General features: G+C 39.3%; 1 protein-coding gene across 3 annotated transcripts in view; it reads left to right on the top strand.

The window, feature by feature from the left end:
• Positions 1–19,043, top strand: part of LOC146698207 (CUB and sushi domain-containing protein 3-like) — a 259,780-nt gene that overhangs the window by 121,986 nt on the left and 118,751 nt on the right. For all 3 annotated transcript variants that reach the window (XM_085473236.1, XM_085473239.1, XM_085473238.1), the window contains exons 20-30: positions 1,409–1,624; positions 2,909–3,097; positions 3,883–4,052; positions 5,117–5,273; positions 7,241–7,432; positions 8,900–9,026; positions 10,121–10,323; positions 14,533–14,724; positions 15,989–16,127; positions 17,449–17,636; positions 17,952–18,146. In XM_085473236.1, coding sequence (XP_085329362.1) covers positions 1,409–1,624; positions 2,909–3,097; positions 3,883–4,052; positions 5,117–5,273; positions 7,241–7,432; positions 8,900–9,026; positions 10,121–10,323; positions 14,533–14,724; positions 15,989–16,127; positions 17,449–17,636; positions 17,952–18,146 — 1,968 coding nt within the window. The remainder of the gene's footprint in view (positions 1–1,408; positions 1,625–2,908; positions 3,098–3,882; positions 4,053–5,116; positions 5,274–7,240; positions 7,433–8,899; positions 9,027–10,120; positions 10,324–14,532; positions 14,725–15,988; positions 16,128–17,448; positions 17,637–17,951; positions 18,147–19,043) is intronic.

The raw sequence follows: 19,043 nt of genomic DNA, 5'->3' as shown, positions 1-19,043 counted from the left end.
TCCAATGAGCAACAGTTCTCCTTTTCTGAAGATTTTTCAAAGTTTTTTCTTTGGAAATTGACTGAATCATGATACAGATACCATATCTGAAATTCATGTCATAAAGAAAAGGGGGGAAAAATCCATCAAAGACCTGGCAGAATCTGATAGATGCATCTAGATCTTTAGATAATCACTCTACTGTTTACTGCACAGGTATGCCAAATTACACAAAAACTGGACTAGCAAGAGGTCCGAAAGGTATGAAATAATGAATTCAAATTTGAAATGTTTGGGTCAAATCATCAGTGAGTGTCAACAGTGAGTTTCTTCAGCTATTTGTACAACATGATGAAGGCTTGGTCATTGTATGGGGCTGCATTTCAGACAGCGGTCTTGGGGATCTTGACAGAACTGATGAATTATAAAAACAGAAACAGAGCAACAGATTTTCATCCACCTGACATCCAAAGAAGAGCTCTGAATGACCTTCCAGAAGCCTGCAGAACTGTTATTGATGATACTGATTAATAGAGTTCAGGCTTTCTTGAAAACTGTTAGATTTTGTATTGTTGATTGTCATTTATGCTTAGAAATATTTAACCATATATTCTTAAAGGTGTATAATCAATTGTGTAGTGATAGTCTGCAAACTTTGTGTGTATTAGAGAGCACTCTGGGAGCACGAGAGAGGTCGTACCTTGTCTTATTGTTTTATGGTAGGATAAACGTAGCTACGTCTGTTCTAGTCTAAGTGCTTTAAATGCTGGACTTCCTCACCGTGTTATCTAGGGTGAGACTACCCTCTTCCTGACCAAGGATGTTTGCTTGTGTGCTTTTATGTTATATGACCCTTTGATCAGCAACACACACACACACACACACACACACACACACACACACACACACACGGTACTCTTTGTTTGTATGTAGACGTCATATGTTAATGAACCTATGCATATTCATGTAACCTCAATAAAAAAGCAGTGTTACGGGGGAGCGGTCGAGAGCAACTGGGGTCAAGCGAAGGAACGGCGTCTGTCCGGTTCTCTCCCGTGCACGAGAAACATGAAAAACTTTGCCTACTTCGTGTCTTGCTTGCGGTGTAATTATATTGTCTTCAACGTTCCAGCGAATAGGTTCAAGCTACAAACCTATCAAAAACATTCAAGCTCTATTTTTATCTTTCCAATGGTTTTTTTTTTTTTTTTTTTGCATGTTTCAATAAATCATCAAGCCCATTTCCCATTTTCCTAGCAAACTCTAAAGAAATGGGGGTGGCTGAAGACTTTTACACAGTACTGTCAGTCAGTATGAACATGAAATATGCATGTTACCATGAATTTATGAATGACACTGTTCCTTTCAGTTATTCTTTATATATTCCTGGAAACCTCTATCACTGGACTTTCCTATTTTCTCCTCCAAGGTGTCCAATTCACTTTTCACTCCTTCCACCTGGAGGATCACCATGACTACCTTCTGATAACAGAAAACGGCAGCTTCGCTCAGCCACTCGCTCGCCTGACTGGCTCTGAGAGGCCTGCACCAATTAATGCTGGTCTGTATGGGAACTTCAAGGCCCAGCTACGCTTTATTTCTGACTTCTCCATATCGCTGCAGGGATTCAACATTTCGTTCTCAGGTATGAGTCCATATGTGGGCTATGTCTGTAGAAGGAATGGAGGTGGGAGTTGTGGTAGGGCAGGAAAGGTTTTAGCAGAGGATGGAGGGTTGTGTGGAGGAGGTAGAAAAGAGGACTAAGGGTAATTAAAACGAGGGGTAGAAAGCAAAAGTGAAAAGCAGTCACAGGCACGTGGAAAGAGACAGTTCTTTCATTGATGAGATCAAAAGCACTAAGCCTCTCTAAAGCGTGCATAAAGTAGCATAAGGAGTGATTTGTCGGTCAGCAGGCTTAAGACAGACCATGCCTCAGGCCTGTGTCAGTCAGAGAAGGATAATTAAGAGACAACAGGGTCATGCAGGTAGAGGGTGTCTGATCGTGAGGAGAATGATCAGCAAAGCATTGCATGTGGGCCAGTCTCCCGAGGACTGAAGACGGCAGAAGGAGAAGGAGGTGTGTACAGAAATAATGGGCCCCCCATATAGATGGTAAGAAATGGAGAATTAAACAGCCGTAGATACACGGTTTAGAGAGCTAGATAAAGGGACAGAAAGGAGATGAGACAGATGGTGATGCTGAGTGTGCAGGGCTCATAGAGAAGGTCGGATAAAGAGTGAGAGAGGAGAGTGACACACAGAGAGAATAGCAAGGTAGAGAAGCCTTGTTTCATGAGCATCCGGGTTAAATGTTTGCCTGCTGTTCACTGAAGTGAGACATATCTTATGAATCCATGAATATTCATGAAACATGATTTGTGAATATATTTTTGTCTTCTTTCATGCTCTGCAATTAGCATCTATATAGTTCATTATTAGAATTCGTTTTTTAACCTTTTATGACCTTTAATGAACGTCTGCCAAGGCCATCATTCTACATCCTACACTTGATTGCTGCTTTAATGTTTTGCGGTGCTGAAATCAATAGGCTCCGTATAGTTCTGCATACTGCCAGATACAGACCGTGAGAGAAATGCTGATGGGAGTAAGACCTTTTTCCTCCTACTCCTGGGCTGCATTTTCTCAAATTATAAGGCCACCAGCAGCCCCATGTGTAAAAATATTTCACTGAGAGTGGCCTAGTTTTTAGAGAGCTCATTCTTTATCCCGACAACCTGGAATCAAACGTTTGGCTTCCCAGCCTGATGAAGATTCCTTGAGCAAGACAGGTAATCCCCACAAACTACAGTGCTGCTTTGCCTGAACATGTCGTCTTTTTTGATGGAAGCAAACAAGAAGACTGGGAGTTATTTTCAAAAGAAGCAATAGATAGAGGATTCGTAATAAATTTTTGTTGTCTTATTTGCAGAGTATGATCTTGAACCTTGCGAGGACCCTGGAACGCCTCGGTACGGCTGGCACACGGGCTCCAAGTTTGGCATTGGCGACTCTTTGTCGTTCTACTGCAATACGGGCTATCGTCTGCAGGGGGCGAGGGAGATCGTGTGCCTGGGAGGTGGGCGCCGCATGTGGAGTGCCCCTCTGCCAAGGTGTGTGGGTACGTGGTCAACTGCTTTTATTCTGTTTCCGTTCTTGTTTATGTATGTGTTTATGCAACTAGCCAGTGTCAGCTTTTAAAATGTATTCAACACAGATGTAAACTTTATTATTTGACATTTAAGAACCCAGCAGAATTGGGTTTATGTAAGTAGACTACAGTTAAAAGGATAGACCTGTGATTAACTGACGTGAGCTGCTGGGTTAAACTATCTAGGGAGATGTCCTTTTCACTCATGAAGGCTTAAAGGCAGGTCAGTTACATTCACATTTCAAAAGGTTACTGTAGGGATTTAGTCATTGTGATAGTGTACCTAGCATGTTTTTGACATTGACCTGGTCTTGTGTCAGACTTACAGACTAAAAGTATCAGTGCATTTGTTGCATGATAAATGCCATGTTCTGATGTCCCTGTCTTTGAAAGTCTGGACTTTTTTTTCTGTACAAGTTAATTGTGGTTAAGTAATTTTCTGCTATTTAGCCCAGGCAGCAAGGCAAGTGAATGTTGTTACATTAAATATTAATTATTTAATAGTCTAATCTATGTTTCATAATGTGTCTGTCTCAGTTAAAAAATGATTTTCACGAGGTAAGGTAATAAAAAGGGATGTACACTTTCTCATTTAAGTAGAATGTGTGAAATATACTTTTATCTTGTTAGGAAAAAGCTAATGAACCAGTTTTATGGTGTCTATTAATTTTCGTGAATGTATTCCTAATATGTTTAAGCAGGTCATATTGCTGTGTAGCTGATTGTGTCTGTTGTTGGGGTTTTTTTGTTTGCAGCTGAGTGCGGTTCAACAGTCTCCAACAATGAGGGAGTTCTTTTGTCCCCCAACTATCCAATGAACTATGACAACAGCCATGAGTGCGTGTACAGCATTCAGGTCCAAACAGGAAAAGGCATCAACATCACTGCCAGCACCTTTGAGCTTGCTCAAGGTGATGTTCTCAAGGTAAGCAAAGCAGTCGCTCATCTTTGCTGACACAAAGTAGATAAGCAACTTCAGTTTTGTGTCATTTTTAAAAATTGATGTTCAAGTATGCAAGCAAGGTCTTGATACTTTTTATTATTTGCAAAAAGAAGGATTGCATGGGAAAAAAATGCAGAATTGTTTTGTCTTAGACGTCTGAAGGTCACGTGACAGCATCAGCAGCATTTGCTCGTGGGCATTATTAACAGATTTGATAAGCACCACACATGTAATGAAAGTGGCTGTGTTGTTCCCACCTCACAGCTGGAGTGCACTATTTATTTATATATATTTTTTAGATGCAGATGTTTTGTTATTAGTCCAAAGCACTGTGGACTAGTATCTGTATCCATCTAGTAATGCAGCTGTATAGTCTCTTGTACTCAGTCATCTCGGGAATATCTCAAAAGTGGAAAACATTTTCAGAGAGGTAGATTACCTTTAAGAAATGGAAAAACAAAACAGAGCCCTTCTGTAACGTTTCAAAGGAAAGAACACAGAGCCTTTTGTTTTTCATTTTTTATTGTTTCACAGATATCAGTCAGGGAAGCATGCTTCTACTTAAAGTCATTCTTTCATAAAATAATAAACAAGTAAATAAACACAACATCAAAGAAAGATTCAATTTCAAACTCATGTTTCTAAGAGCCTTGAAAAGCAGTGGAAAGAGTCAACTGCCTGCCTGAAAATAAGTAGTTAAATAATAAAGAACATTTAATATTTGGTGAATATTTGTTAAAATATTTCTACTTTTAAATGGTATTAATTAAAAAGACAAGTTATTCTTCCAGACCATCTGTCACGAGCCTTGTTAGCTAAGCTCTACAGATATACTCTCAGATCAATGGAATGAATTATGGATGCTCCTTTCTTCATTATCTCATTTTATTTAGGGCATTGGCTTGGCAATAGAGATGTCATATAAAATCGGATATATGACACTAATAGCTTCTTTTTAATCGTTGCTGTCTTACTTCAGTATTAATTTTTAATTCTTAATCAAAGCAACAAAACACTCCCTCGTGTTCCTTTCTGTCTCCGATTAGCTGTATGACGGTAAAGATGGGGCAGCGCCACTGCTTGGCACATACACGAGCACGCTGATGCAAGGTCTGTCCCTTACCAGCACTTCCAACTATCTGTGGCTTGAGTTCTACTCTGACCACGAGAAGACGGCTGCAGGTTTCCGGCTCATATACCACAGTAAGTCACATTTCATTTCCCTGGGGGAGGAGGGCCCTAAAGCTTTTCCAAATGAGTGAATTTAGCCTCACTTCGGGAGCCAGGCATTTGAAGTAGCAGAATTTGAAAGAACATTTTAATTGACCCTCACCCCGCTTCGCTGTATCTTTCACTGTCAGGGTATCCATTAAACACAGCATGGTGTTTCTGCTCCACTCCAGCAGGAAAATTGGCTTTTTTCTTTCTGTCCTTTCTCAACCTCTGTCTCTCTCCATGTGAGTCCTTTTTCTCTCTTTTATTTTGCTCTCCACTTCTGCAATTAGCGTCCTTGCTTGCCTAACTGTACCTTGTTAAAGCAGGTGAATTATTGTTAGGACTGTTTGAAGTCACTATGCTGCTGTTTGTGGTTTGTGTGTGTTGCCAGTTTGTATTTGCATGCACTGCATAGGGTGTGTGTGTACAAATCCACAAGTGCATGTGCGCATTAAAAGTTTCGGTCATTGCTGTAAGGGGGGGCAATAATAGATGGGGTTTTCTCTCCCCCCTAATTGGCTTGCTGACTGTGTGTTGTTGCTAACCATTTCCAATTTATTACTGTGAAGAGAGAATGTTTTGGCGACACTGCATTTTGCCATCCAATTTAAAGTGTTTTTGTCTTTCACCTGCAATTGTGTGCTCATTGAGATCTCTGAAATCTTTTGGTCTACCAGTAAGCTTTCTAATGTAGAATTCAAGAGAGTAGTTAGGATGAAGTTCTGGTTTTCACTTTTGATCAGTTTTAAACTTTTGAATGGTTTGAAAATAATAATAATGAAAAGGTTTTTTTTTTGATAACTCACAGTTCCTATGTCTTCAGCTTTCACTCTATGATAATGGCGCCAAATGTGCAAGGTACAACTGGTAATAGATATAAGAGAAACGTTTTAACAGTTTTGCTGTAAGATTCAGTTTGGCATTAGTTGTGAAGGGTTTGAGGATTCGGAGCCTGACAGATCTGCAAAAATAAAAAAAGAAAATGTACATTAATCAGGAATGTGGGCTCATTTGCAACGGCTATATAAATTGCCATCTGTATCTAAATTAGTTGTGAAGAAATGGCTTAATTACAGGCTTCCTTTTGAGTTACAGAATACCCCGTAATTAAGTATCACATAATTGGATTTCATTTGTGATATTTTTTCTTATCCATGGATGCACACAAGGTAAATGGCACAATGTAAGCTGTATCTCTCAAGTGCAATCATTTGAGCCAAAATGAAAAGGGTTTTTTTTTTATGTAAGGAGAACTGAGTGATGTATGAGCAGCAAGGGGGCAAGGGGAAGGTGGGATATGGTCAGTTTAAATCTTGTCAGAACATGAAATCTTATCATGTTTTCATGACTCCTTCCAAAAGTGCTGAGGTAATTTCCTAAATGTGAGCGGTAACTGCTGGAGATTTATACTGGGCATGACACTTGTAATACTACCATAACATCTGGCATGGGCACGGACCTCGCGGTGAGACGAGACCATAAATCAGCACTGCTGGGTTTATGTGCGGCCACTCTTGCTGCATAGCGGAACACTTTAGTACCTAAAAGAGAGGAACAACATATGAAGGCCATATTCAAGCATGCTGAGCTAAAGATTTATCACATTTTCTTGTTTGTGGCTTGTTTAATTTCCTCTCCCCAAGCGTTCCAAGTGGATAGGCTGTTTCTCAGTCATAGCAAATGCCCACACTCAATTGAACATTTAATTATGAATGCCTAATTATGGTCTCTGTCCAAAGGAAATCTTTTATTGCTGGTAATATAATAGGACTATGAACCCTCATCTGTGCCCAACGGGAAATCGATACTCAAAGCTAAATCCATACCTCTTTAGAGTATAGATAAATGAGTACTGGTTCATCGAATGACAGTAGACTTTGTTACATAGTACTGTGTTACATTAATGTGTTGGTTCTTATCACCACCCTATGCCATTCTTCTTCTTTCTTGTCTAGGTTTTGAGCTGTCCCACTGTGACGATCCAGGTGTGCCACAGTTTGGCTTCAAAATCAGTGACCAGGGTCACTTTGCTGGAGGTGCCATCACGTTTGGCTGTGACCAAGGTTACACTCTGCACGGCTTTGGCATGCTAAAGTGCATGACTGGTGAAAGAAGAGCGTGGGACAACCCTCTTCCTTCATGTATAGGTAATCCTTTTTGCCTGAATGCTGAATTTTTTTCTGTTCTGTCTGTCTAGTTATAGATAATAAGATAATAATAATAAAAGCTACAAACAGCGGGCTCTCCATTCTATGTGTCATAGTCCAGAGGATGGAGACCCTGCTGTTTGTAGCTTTTATTATTATTCAGAACAGCCACTGCTCAGCTAGGTGTTAATCCAAAGGATTTATCCCAACATGATTTGTTCTTAATTGAACTTTGCTGAAAGAAAATACGCCGCTTGTCATTTGGTAAGAGAATTTAAATGGCTTTGATGTTTTCTCGTGAATAATTGATCTGTGTGTGTGTTTTGGATGCAGAACTGGCTGTATGGAATGATTACGAACACTATAGTGTTATAGTGTATAGGATTGCTATTGAGCTTTCGCTGTGTTGCCGTACCCCTTTCGTCGAATGTTTGATTCGAATGTTTTAATCCCCCAGCAATTAATCTGCGTTTTTCTACAAGTAAAGGAATAATTATCGTATCTTTTTTTGTCATATTGAGACTTGGACATAAAACACAGTCCTGGCTGTACTTTCATATTCAGAACATGCTGAGACGGAAAGATAGAGAAATGATAAAGCTATTACCTGCACGCTGCTCAAGTCTGGAAGGTGTTGTGAAGCAGTGTCTGTTCCTTGATGTCTAGCAGTGATGGATTAGGGTAAAAGATGATTTACAAATTCCGGACGTGTGCAGAATTGCACTTTTAATGCCAATGCTTTCCACTGCTGGAGCATTTCTTCTTTATACCATTGTGATATGTCTAATACAACCGCAATGAGTAAATAAATAGATGTACTGATTAACTGGAAAACAGTGCTGTGTCACTGAGAGATCAATATTAATAGTGAGCTGTGGTGAAATGGCATTTCCATTCATTTCCCCAGAGCCACATCCTCGTTGCCATCAAGGTCTTTTACATCTGCCCGGCATAATGATACTGATTATAGCCCACCAATGTAGTGATCTAATGCAATTTTCCTATTAATTAAGTGGCGTTTATTATGTAATATAGATAGCAAGACAATAACCAAGGAAGAGACAAAGTAGATTGGATGATAAGATATCCGTTCAGTTATTAACGTTTGTAGCAGTGTCATTCCTACAGTGTAGCCTGGCCTCTATAGTCTTTTTAACCAAATTAATGATTCATTAGGAAGCAAACATGTGTTGTATCTCTGAGTTTCTCTGCTTAGACAGGAAGCCGCAGTCTCATTACCTGTTAGGATTGTTCGCTGTGGCTAAGCTTAAATTTTTGCACATTGTACCCTCAGAGCTGCAGTGAGCTGGCATCTAGTTGTTAGTTGGTGTGTGTGTTTGTGTGTGTTTAACTTATGCACATTTTTTTGTCTGTGGAAGAATCTTGATTTTGTATTGTGCAAGTTTTGTATTTGTGCTTCAATATTTCTGTGTGTGTTTGTGTGTGTTTGTGTGTGTGCGCATGCAGCGGAGTGTGGTGGCAGTTTTAAGGGTGAGTCTACTGGGCGTATCCTTTCTCCTGGCTATCCCTTCCCCTATGACAACAACCTGAGATGTACCTGGACAATTGAGGTCAATTCTGGCAACATCGTCAGGTAACTCCGATGTCTACATATGCATGCATGTACTGCATATTTAGGATAAATGTAATTTTGTTTATTTTCTTTATATTGTGCTACATGATTAATAACGTTTGTATTAATAATTTTCGAGTTGTTGTTAATTAAGATGTGCAGGAATTTGTCTAAAAATGCAAATTATTCATGAAATGGATGGTGAAAGAGAAAATAAATGATTTAAAATGAACTAAGCAGAGCATCCAGTGGACTATATGTGTGTTAACGTTAGAAGGATTTTAACAGCAGTTTAAATATATACAAGGAAATTGCCTAGAACTAAACTGCGGGGAGATGATTTAAATGCATCATAAATTAATGGAGGTCAGATAACTTGCCCTGACTTCAAAGGACTTAAAGATGAAAACATCCGTAAAATGTTTGCATGAGATGTTGTAATGTGCAGTTAAGATTTTGAACATGAAGAATTCGCCTCTCAAGTTAGATGTCATCAAGAAAAACGGCCTGCAGCAGCTCCATTAAGAATGATTGTGTGAGGGACTTTGTAGACACTGTGACAGCACCCAGAGGAATATTACTGGGACATGGAAGCTTTTTTTTTTCTTCCTTTGTTTTGGCTGAGAGCTCCCACTATTACTGTGAAATAAAACCGATTTGGGCTCAGAGGTCGAAGTAAACATGATATGATTTCATAAAGTCAACCACACATTCTCTGTGAGATGAGCTGCTTCGGGCCATCTCTTGATGAGATTGCAGATAAGTCTGTGGTCTCATAGTGTAATTCTGACTTTAGAAGAAGTTGATTGATGATAGCAAATCTCAGCTAAAATGCCCAAAAGCAAAGGGACATTGTTTCTAGAATTAATTGAATCTTGCTAAGTTCAACACCTATTTGGTGCCCCAGCTTGAGGGGTTTTCATTGTATTTGCAGTGTACGATGAATGCAAACTTCATTTACGTCAGTACAAAAAGAGAATACAAGAATTGATTTAATGTTAACTCATTCTAACCATATGTAAGCTAATAGAGAGTTTGCATATGGTCAGCGATAGAGACTTGCGGTGAACTAAAACCAAACTATGCCAACAATCTTTTGTGTTCACCTCTTTCAGCCTCCAGTTTCTTGCATTCGACACAGAGGCATCCCATGACATCCTGAAGGTTTGGGATGGGCCTCCTGAGAATGAAATGTCTCTGAAGGAAGTTAGTGGCTCACTGCTGCCTGAAGGAATCCACTCGACTCTCAACATCGTCACCATTCAGTTTGAGACTGATTTTTACATCACCAAGTCTGGCTTTGCCATTGACTTCTCAAGTGAGTGTATCTTGCGAGCTACATAGCTATGTGGTAGTATTTTTTTCCCTTGATCTCAATAACAGTTTCTGCAAAGAGTTGAGAATAGTGTGATTAATTCAATGTACAAGTATGTTGTTTACCGCTGCCTAATGTCTTGCTGAGCAGATCTGTATAAGGATCATCACACAAATTCAGTGCATGAAAGGAGTATGCTGAAGCCTCTTTCTCTGTTGACTTCTAATAGATTCCCAAATATTGTTCTTTTCCATTTGTGTCTTATGGATCTCTCAGAATAATTTGTAATAATGTCTTGATGAGCAGTGAAAGTCTCTGATATGTTACACTTCACTGCTGACTGTCTACTATGCAATATTTGCTGCTGCTGTGACATAATGCATTTGCTTTGCTGATGACTACTTTCAAAACTAAGCATCTGGAAGCAAACTGAAAATGAAACAACATGCATGCCAAATATGATGAGCTTGTAATGTTTTTGTTTTCTTTAGCATACAGGCAGCCTAATACAAAAATCAATTATATGGGATTCACTGCACTGCGCTGCAAAATGGAACTGATTCTGCAGACATGCTGTACTTAAATACGCTGCTTGCCTGAGGCTGGTGGTTTTCAGAACTGAATGCGAGTAATAGGGAAGGGATGATGGGAACAATAGTCATGTAGGATTTCATTAAGAATATACTACCTTAAATAAAAATGTAAGCAAGAAATCACTCCCACTATCAAATTAATGTGGTAGTGAGAGTTTCCACCAGGCACTAAGATGAAGAACAAAATCTAACCCATAAAAATACCGTGGAAGATTTTTTTATATTGGATTTTGATTTAATTTGCTATGTCTCAGACTACACAGGCATCAGTTGGCATGTTCATCATAGTACAATTAGAGAAACATTGAACAAGCGTGGCTTATTTCAAGCAGAAAGCATCCTGCAACATGGCAGCACAGCTGGACAGATGAGACTAAAAGTAGAGATGCTTGTCTATAATGCACAGCAACACATTTGGTTGAAGCTCGTTAGGTCCCCATCCTAGGGGTAAATTAGACATCCAACATGCAGCTAACATGAGACTCTACCACTCCCAAGAAAAAGTCTGCAGCACATAACAATTCAAGATGTTGAGCAGCAGTTTATTCACTTCAGAGGTAAGCAATGCCAAAATGACTAACAGAAGTTTCTTATTGTTCGTAATGTTCCCTAAAACAAAATAAAAGGCAAACAGTAGACAATTCTTTAACCTGTACTCCTAAGCAATAAACAAAAGAAAAAGGATTTCAACAGAAAGAGATTCTCACTCCTACTGAACTGCTCACTGTGTGCATATGTGTATAATTATTTACAATTTACTGTTTACAAAGACTGTTTCTTCAAGGCTTTTAGCTAACAACCCAGGGCTCTATTCCAGGAAGCAGGTTCATCGAACTCTGCGTTTAAAAACAAACTCTGAGCTGAGTAACTGTGATCAGCAACTCTGAGATTTTGGTTCCAGAAGAGCTAATCAGATTTAGTTTAATCAACTCTGTGTTTATTCACCTTAAGTTAAGCTTGTGCGTGAGTAAAGAACGAAGGCCATCATCAGTGGAGCTCTGATACCAAAATTCACCATGGCAACGGGTAAATAAAGCACAGAGAATCAATTTCATTTCAGTGGACTAAGGAATATGAAGCATGTCAGTGCTGAACATGATATTTATCTTAAAAAAAACAAGAGGAAAGAAAATCACCTTGAACCACTCTGTCATCTTTTTTTTAAGATTCATATTTTGTCATCATTTGTCATCATTTACCATCCTTGAATTTTCATTAGATGAAGCTGGAAACTGTAACCTGATAAAATGTTGCTGACAGAAACTGACGCTAAAAGTCTGAAGAAACATATCAGATAGTTCTCTGATGGACCTGTGATATTGGTTACTCAGATAGCAACAGAGCCTGGGAGGATCTGCTCTGGAGTCAGTTTTTTTTAGTTCAATAAAAAAAAATTTTGCTGCAGTTTTATGACACTTTAATTTTTTCAGTAATTATTTAGTATAAATTTAATGTACTGATGGGATGCAATAACCTCAATTTTTAATTAAAGTTTTTTTTTTATTAGTGGATAAAAATGTGTGATGACATTTGCAGCAAACTCTTCTGTAATGTTTCCCAGTTTAACCAGCAAACATTTTACTCAGTTTCTGTGAATAATAATTTTATATCAACTCAAAAAATACAAGACAGGTTGCTGAGTGTTTAATGGATTTACTGTAAAGATAAGAAATTGAAATTGAAGCTTTTACAGGTTTTAATTATTTCAGAATTGTTTTTAGTGGATGAACCGTTGTAAATACCATCCTGCTGTGCAAGTGGACATGTTTACTGATCCATTACGGAGCCTATGACAGCTTCAGGCGAAACGGGTTCTGGGTCAACCCACTGAGACTGATTTAGGTTTTTTGTAGCTGAAAATATATGTCATAGTCTGAATTTCAGATGCTGAACCTTTCAAAAATGTTGCTTGATATCATCTAATGAATGAATTTCAATTTGTGAAGAAATTTTAACATGAAATTTTCAAAACACAATCAGCTCTCTGCAGCTGCTTTAAAAACTCATTTTAAAATATATTTAGTTGAGTTTTAGAAGCCTAAAGTAATTTCAGAACCAGCTTCATTCACTTATTCACATCATCTCCTGGATCCCATCTATATCTGCGTAACTTTATGCTAAACTTTGGGGGAGTCAAAATCTTTGTCTAAATAAATAAATAAATCTGGGTAAATTCCCAGATGATAACATGCAACTACTTTGCTGGTAATACCGGAAATGGGTAAAGAAAATCAACACCCTATTTATGCAAGATAATTCATAATTTTATTAGGGGGGTTATATTGTTTGGGTCTGATTATTATTGATTATTATTGTCTGATTATTATGTGCCCATCTATGACAGACATTTTTCCATTAATTTGACTGATTACAACATGACAAATGATTGATTATTGATCAGTGTTGTATATGTCCAAACCTTTACACAGACAGGTTTGATGTAAACAGTGATTACTGCAGTGAGGTGCACTAAATGTTTTCAGTGTGGGGAAGCTGGCTGACAGCTTGACAACTGCATTACTGTCCACAGAGTCACAGTGTTAGAAAGATGGAGACTATAGATTTTATTCTCAGCTAATAACAATTCGACCTAATTGTTGTTTCTATCCGTATAGCTGTTTTGACAACTGAATGATTAGATTAAAAATAAAATAAAATAGTGAAATAACAATACACCAGGATTTTGGTGTTCAATGCAAATTAATTATCTCTATTACACGCTCTAATAGCAACTTTATAAATGAGGACATGAATGGGGTTTCGGGGAACAAAACCTGCAAGTTACTGGGTTAATTTTGCAATTTTTCAAACCAGCAGTCAGGGGCAAACACATAAATACGTACACACACTTTGGAGAGAGAGCTTCACACTCTAATGGGAGGAGGCACACGTATAAACAAACACTTCACACATCATCGTGGATCATGACAACTAAAGCACGGAGGTGGAAGGATGATGATGATTTGGGCTTGTTTTGCAGCCATGGGACCTGGGCGCTTTGCAGTCAGTGAGTCAGTCATGAGAATGATTGAAGAAAATGATTTCTTCAAGTAATTTCTCCTAAAGCTGTTTCTACAAGCTATTGAATATAGGGTGTACTTAATTTTCAGAGGACTCATAAAAGCTTTGTTTCACTTTACTGTATGTGACATTATGAAATATTAATCACATTGAATGCTATATAATAGACATTGCCCTTTTAGATCAAATTTCTGTGTTTTACATATTTAATTTGATGAGCCGTTGGATATGTTTGATTTAGGAAAAACAGCAATAACAACAACAACAACACAGAAGTTCAATAAACTAAACTAGTCTTGAGTCTATCTTGAGAGTCTGTTATGCTGAATATTTGTGAAATCCAGCAGAATTTACCAGAACATTATCAAAGCCTTTGGCTGCTGCATAGCTGTGTTTTAGAGAAACAGATTAGGAAAACATGGCAGGATTTTGACTGATATGAGCTGTGATGGGCTCTGTGCTGTAACTCTGTTTGAGCTGCAGTTTAAACATAACCCTACATGGAAACGCTTGTGCATTCTTTCCTGTGCATTTTATGTCGGACCCCAGCTGCTTTTGGTGTGTGTCTGTGAATCACACGTATGTGTTTGCCCTTCAGGTTCGCTTGCAACAGCCTGCAGAGATCCAGGTATTCCCATGAATGGCAGTCGCAACGGAGAAGGGCGGGAGCCGGGTGACTCTGTGACCTTCTCCTGTGATCCGGGATATGAATTGCAGGGAGAGAGCAGAATCACCTGCATCCAAGTGGAAAATAGATACTACTGGCAACCCAGCCCTCCAAGCTGCATTGGTGAGAGAGAGAAAGATTTAAAGAGAGAAGGGAGGTAGTGTGGAGGAGATTGAAGAAAGAAGTTGCGCAGGGAAGTGTAGAGGATCAGAGGGAAGAAGAGATGTGGAGAGGAAGAGGTAGAGCAAAGAGTTTGTCTATTAACTGACTGCAGATGAGACTATAACTCTCTCTCACTCATGTCTTAAAAGTGTGTGTAGAATAAACAACACTCTTCAGATATGTTTGAGCTGTTGCCAGCTCTTATGTGGACAAATCCACTTCTGTTGTTGGTTAAAAGACTGAGTAGTCTATGGTCTCCCAAAACAGTGTCTTATTGGAGCTTAACGGCTAATTACCTAACAATGCAATTAGAAATAATTACACTAAGTAGGTCCAAAGAAACCTAAATGTTCTTGAGTTGCTGCCAACTGGTCTAACAGACTCTTTTTCTCGTCATGAAAGACCTAGGCGTTTGCAAGTCTTGGAGCGCAATTACAAAATCACACAACTTGGCATAATCCACTGACACCAGAAGCATCTCTGTGTTACTGAAAACTTGATGTAAATGTCAGCTGTTCATGTGCTAATAAAGTGTCACCATGCCTAATAAAAACAGCACAGTCACCGTCGTGTTACAAACACTGCTTCATTGTGCTGTGACAGTTGTTAGTTTATTCATCAAAATCAACAGTTGACAGACGCGCAAAGAATTATGGGGAGTGGGGGAGTGCCCGAGGCAGTAAAAATGACATTGAAATAGTCACAAACATAGCCATGCTACTGAGTCTGTTGACTTTCAGATTGATTTGCTACATTGATACTTGATGCGTTCACATAGTCCCAGAGAGATTAAGGAGCAATGAAGGCGGATTAAATAATTAACATGATAACATATGGAATAAAGTCTTGTAAGGGATACATACTGTTTTTTCAGTCATTTATATCTGAAAAATACACACTTCATAGATGCTGCATTGCATTGTGTTGTAAAAGCACACCGTATTGAAATGAATCAGCTCAATTGTCAGGCGTATCACGGTGTTATAATGCAAAGGGGGAAAACAGTGGCCTTTCTAATGCCCTAATCGTTGTTACTGCACCACCGGCTGATGGAGATTTACAAAGGTTATAGAAATAGCCAGTTAAATTTAACGACCCATAAGTGTACATGCCTCACATGTATCAAGCTGAATTTAGCTAAAGGCATTTGCAGCACATTTAAAGACTACTTATGTGTTCACAGCTTTTTTTCTCATTCATCTCTTCCTCCTTTTTATCTCTCAAGCTCCTTGTGGTGGGAATGTGACAGGGTCTTCAGGATTCATCCTTTCTCCCAACTACCCCCATCCCTACCCACACAGCAAAGACTGTGACTGGCTTATCGCAGTTCACTCTGACTATGTCATCTCCCTGGCTTTCATCAGGTAATACGACAACACCAGAACCTAAACCACATGGGTTGATGTATTATTCACACGTGTGGACTTTTCACTTATATTAAGTATTTAGTCAAAAGAAATGTGAGGACTTGACGAATTTGCAGGATGTGAGAAGGCCAATAGATAAAGAAAAATAGTGTTGTCCCTTAAAAACATGGGCCAATAGCTTACAAGCTGACTCTTTCCCTAAACCTGTGGTATTTTTTTGTAACCTGTCTGAAACAGAATGGACTCAGTTCTCAGTGGATGTGCAGTGGATCGGGCTCTGCAATGGAATTGCTTGTTTTCTGCAGTGGAACCTGCTATAGCATCACAGCATTAAGCACAGTTGACCATGTGTGTTAAGCAGAAGACCTAAGTTTGAGCCAAGGTGTGTTGGGAGATAGGGAGAAAGCAGCGGTGCCTTTACAGACACTTAGAAGGAGTAGTATTTCAGCCTGCTTTGCTGAAATGTGGGGAAACATGGTTTGTGGGTGAATACTATATCGCAGAATTGTGATAGGAGTGCATCTCGTTAAATATGCTGAAAGATAGTCCGACTGTGTGCTTTGCATTATTAATTGCAATCTAAGCATGCAGCACCAATATCTGCAAAGCAAAGCCACAGATGCGCCCGAGGCCAGTTTTCTTGGGCAGTCTTCTTTTGACTGTCGAGTACTTTTTGCGAAAGCCTGGAAAGGAACAAAAGGTACACTGCTGTTTCTGTACTTCCGCACACTTCGCGGTGAAGGCGGAGAACTCGCCATGTTTCTTCTTCAGCTTTGTCTTTCAAAGCAAACGTCTAATAGAGTTAGCACAATGCCGTTCTCTCTCTCTCTGACTCTTGGGAATTGCCAAATGAAAGGATGGGGTTATGATTTTAAATTGGAGTTGCCTTGATCCAACTCAAATGCAATTATCTCCAAGCTATTTACATTTTCGTCATAAACCGCGCTCATTATTTTGAAAACAAATGCTCCCCTCTCTCTCTGACTGCAGCATGTGATTTGATATACAGCGCTACAATATGAAACGATCTTTTCACACTGCATTGCCGTCGCCGTCTGGGAAGATTTTGTGCCACCGCAGTGTCACAACAATTTAATCTCTTCTCACCTCTTGGGGGAGATATCTTTTTTTATCTCTTTGTCTGGAGATGCAAAACAAATCGCTTGGCATGACTCACTTCTAGCATTGCAGTGCACACTTTCATTTTGAGACCCAATTGCATTCTAAATCTCTCAATCTGTACAATCTGGTGGTTAAGGCTTGGCAAAATAATAACTGTTTTTATCTTTCATTTGTTTCTTTCTTTTGCTTGTCACAGCTTCAGTATTGAGCCAAACTATGATTTCTTGTACATCTACAATGGGCCAGACAGCAGCGCCCATCTGATTGGCAGCTTCCAAGACAGTAAACTTCCTGAGAAGATTGAGAGCACTTCCAACTTCATGTACTTGGCATTTCGTAGCGACGGCTCTGTGAGCTACACTGGCTTTCATTTGGAATACAAAGGTACTCTAAAGGCTTGAGCATGCGCTTCTTTAAGCATTTCCACTGAATATGTTTATGTAGTTCAGCAGGGGATTTCCTTTGATACACATCTTGTCTTTTGAACACAACACTACACACAGCTACTTGGAGATTAGCCTAAGACCCAGCCTCCTCTATTGCCACAAATTTACAATCTTAATTAATGTTTTTAATACCACAGTGCTGTTAATTTAAACAGAAACTTGCAATCTGTGTAACGCTTAATGCATTTAACAAATCCCTCTCATTTTAGGTAGTTGTCACTGTTGTAAAAGCTTTGTTTTTTTTGATTGGCAGCTAAACTGCGGGAGGCGTGTTTTGATCCCGGGAATGTGATGAATGGCACTAGAATGGGTACTGACTACAAGCTGGGATCTATGGTGACATTTCATTGCGAGGCTGGCTACCTGCTGCAGGGTTACTCGACACTGACGTGTGTCATGGGCAACAGCAAGAGACCCGAGTGGGACAGAGCTAAACCAAGTTGTCAAGGTAAGAGGCAACACCTCGGCAATAGCAGAAGGCCTTAGAAGCAGAAAACTGCACTCCAGCTGTTTGGTCAATATTTGATACAGTGTGATACCAGGAGAGCGCTGTGTTTAAAAAAAAGAGCTGAAATGTGGCGCACGCTGCTGTCTGTTTGATGCACATGTAGAACATAGCACATTCTGGTCACTCAATAAAGACAAAAATATAATGGGTTCAGCTGTAGTGCAGCACTCATGAACTGGGATTATGGAGGGCAAACTACAGCATATCATGAGTGAGTCAAAGCATAGTGTCCAATTCCAGATCCACACAGTACTCTGCCCTGCATGGTATTTGTGTCTTCTGGATTTAAACGACACTCCCAAATGGCAAATTGCATTCAGCTATAATTTGATGTAATAAACTAGCATATGTAATAAACTAGTGAACATAACGTTCGTTTGCAAATGCGTCGTTTTATTGTTGTTGGCATTCTGTAGGTTCAGCATTTCATGGTGAATAGCAATATTCATGACAAACCATTTACCACTACTGATTTGAATTTAAGGTAACTCTACAGTGTGATAAGAAATGCAAAAAGATGCAAGGAGTGAGATATCCAATTTCTTCTCTTCGCGGTAATCGTTTTAATATTTGTCATAGTCTTAAATCTATCAAGGTTAAATTAGAATTCAGCGCTCATTTACTGCACTGAACATACTGAACGGGAGCACCCAGCCTCACGCCAGGGAGCTATTCATTGCTTTTACAGTTGACACCTCTGTAACTTGACTAAACAGCCCTGGGGTTATGTGTTTTACTAAAGAGTCCATCAACAGCTCTCCGTTAAGTGTTTTCACTTTGAAAATGCATCTGAACTGATGACTGAACCGTCTCAAGGCTAAATGTAATTGTCATGGT

The sequence above is a fragment of the Copadichromis virginalis genome, linkage group LG11 (genome assembly GCF_057382275.1).
Source record: "Copadichromis virginalis isolate Kocher_CV1m ecotype Utaka linkage group LG11, C_Virginalis_male_GT1.1, whole genome shotgun sequence".
Classification (NCBI taxonomy): Eukaryota; Metazoa; Chordata; class Actinopteri; order Cichliformes; family Cichlidae; genus Copadichromis; species Copadichromis virginalis.
This window is presented reverse-complemented; position numbering and strand designations above follow the sequence as displayed.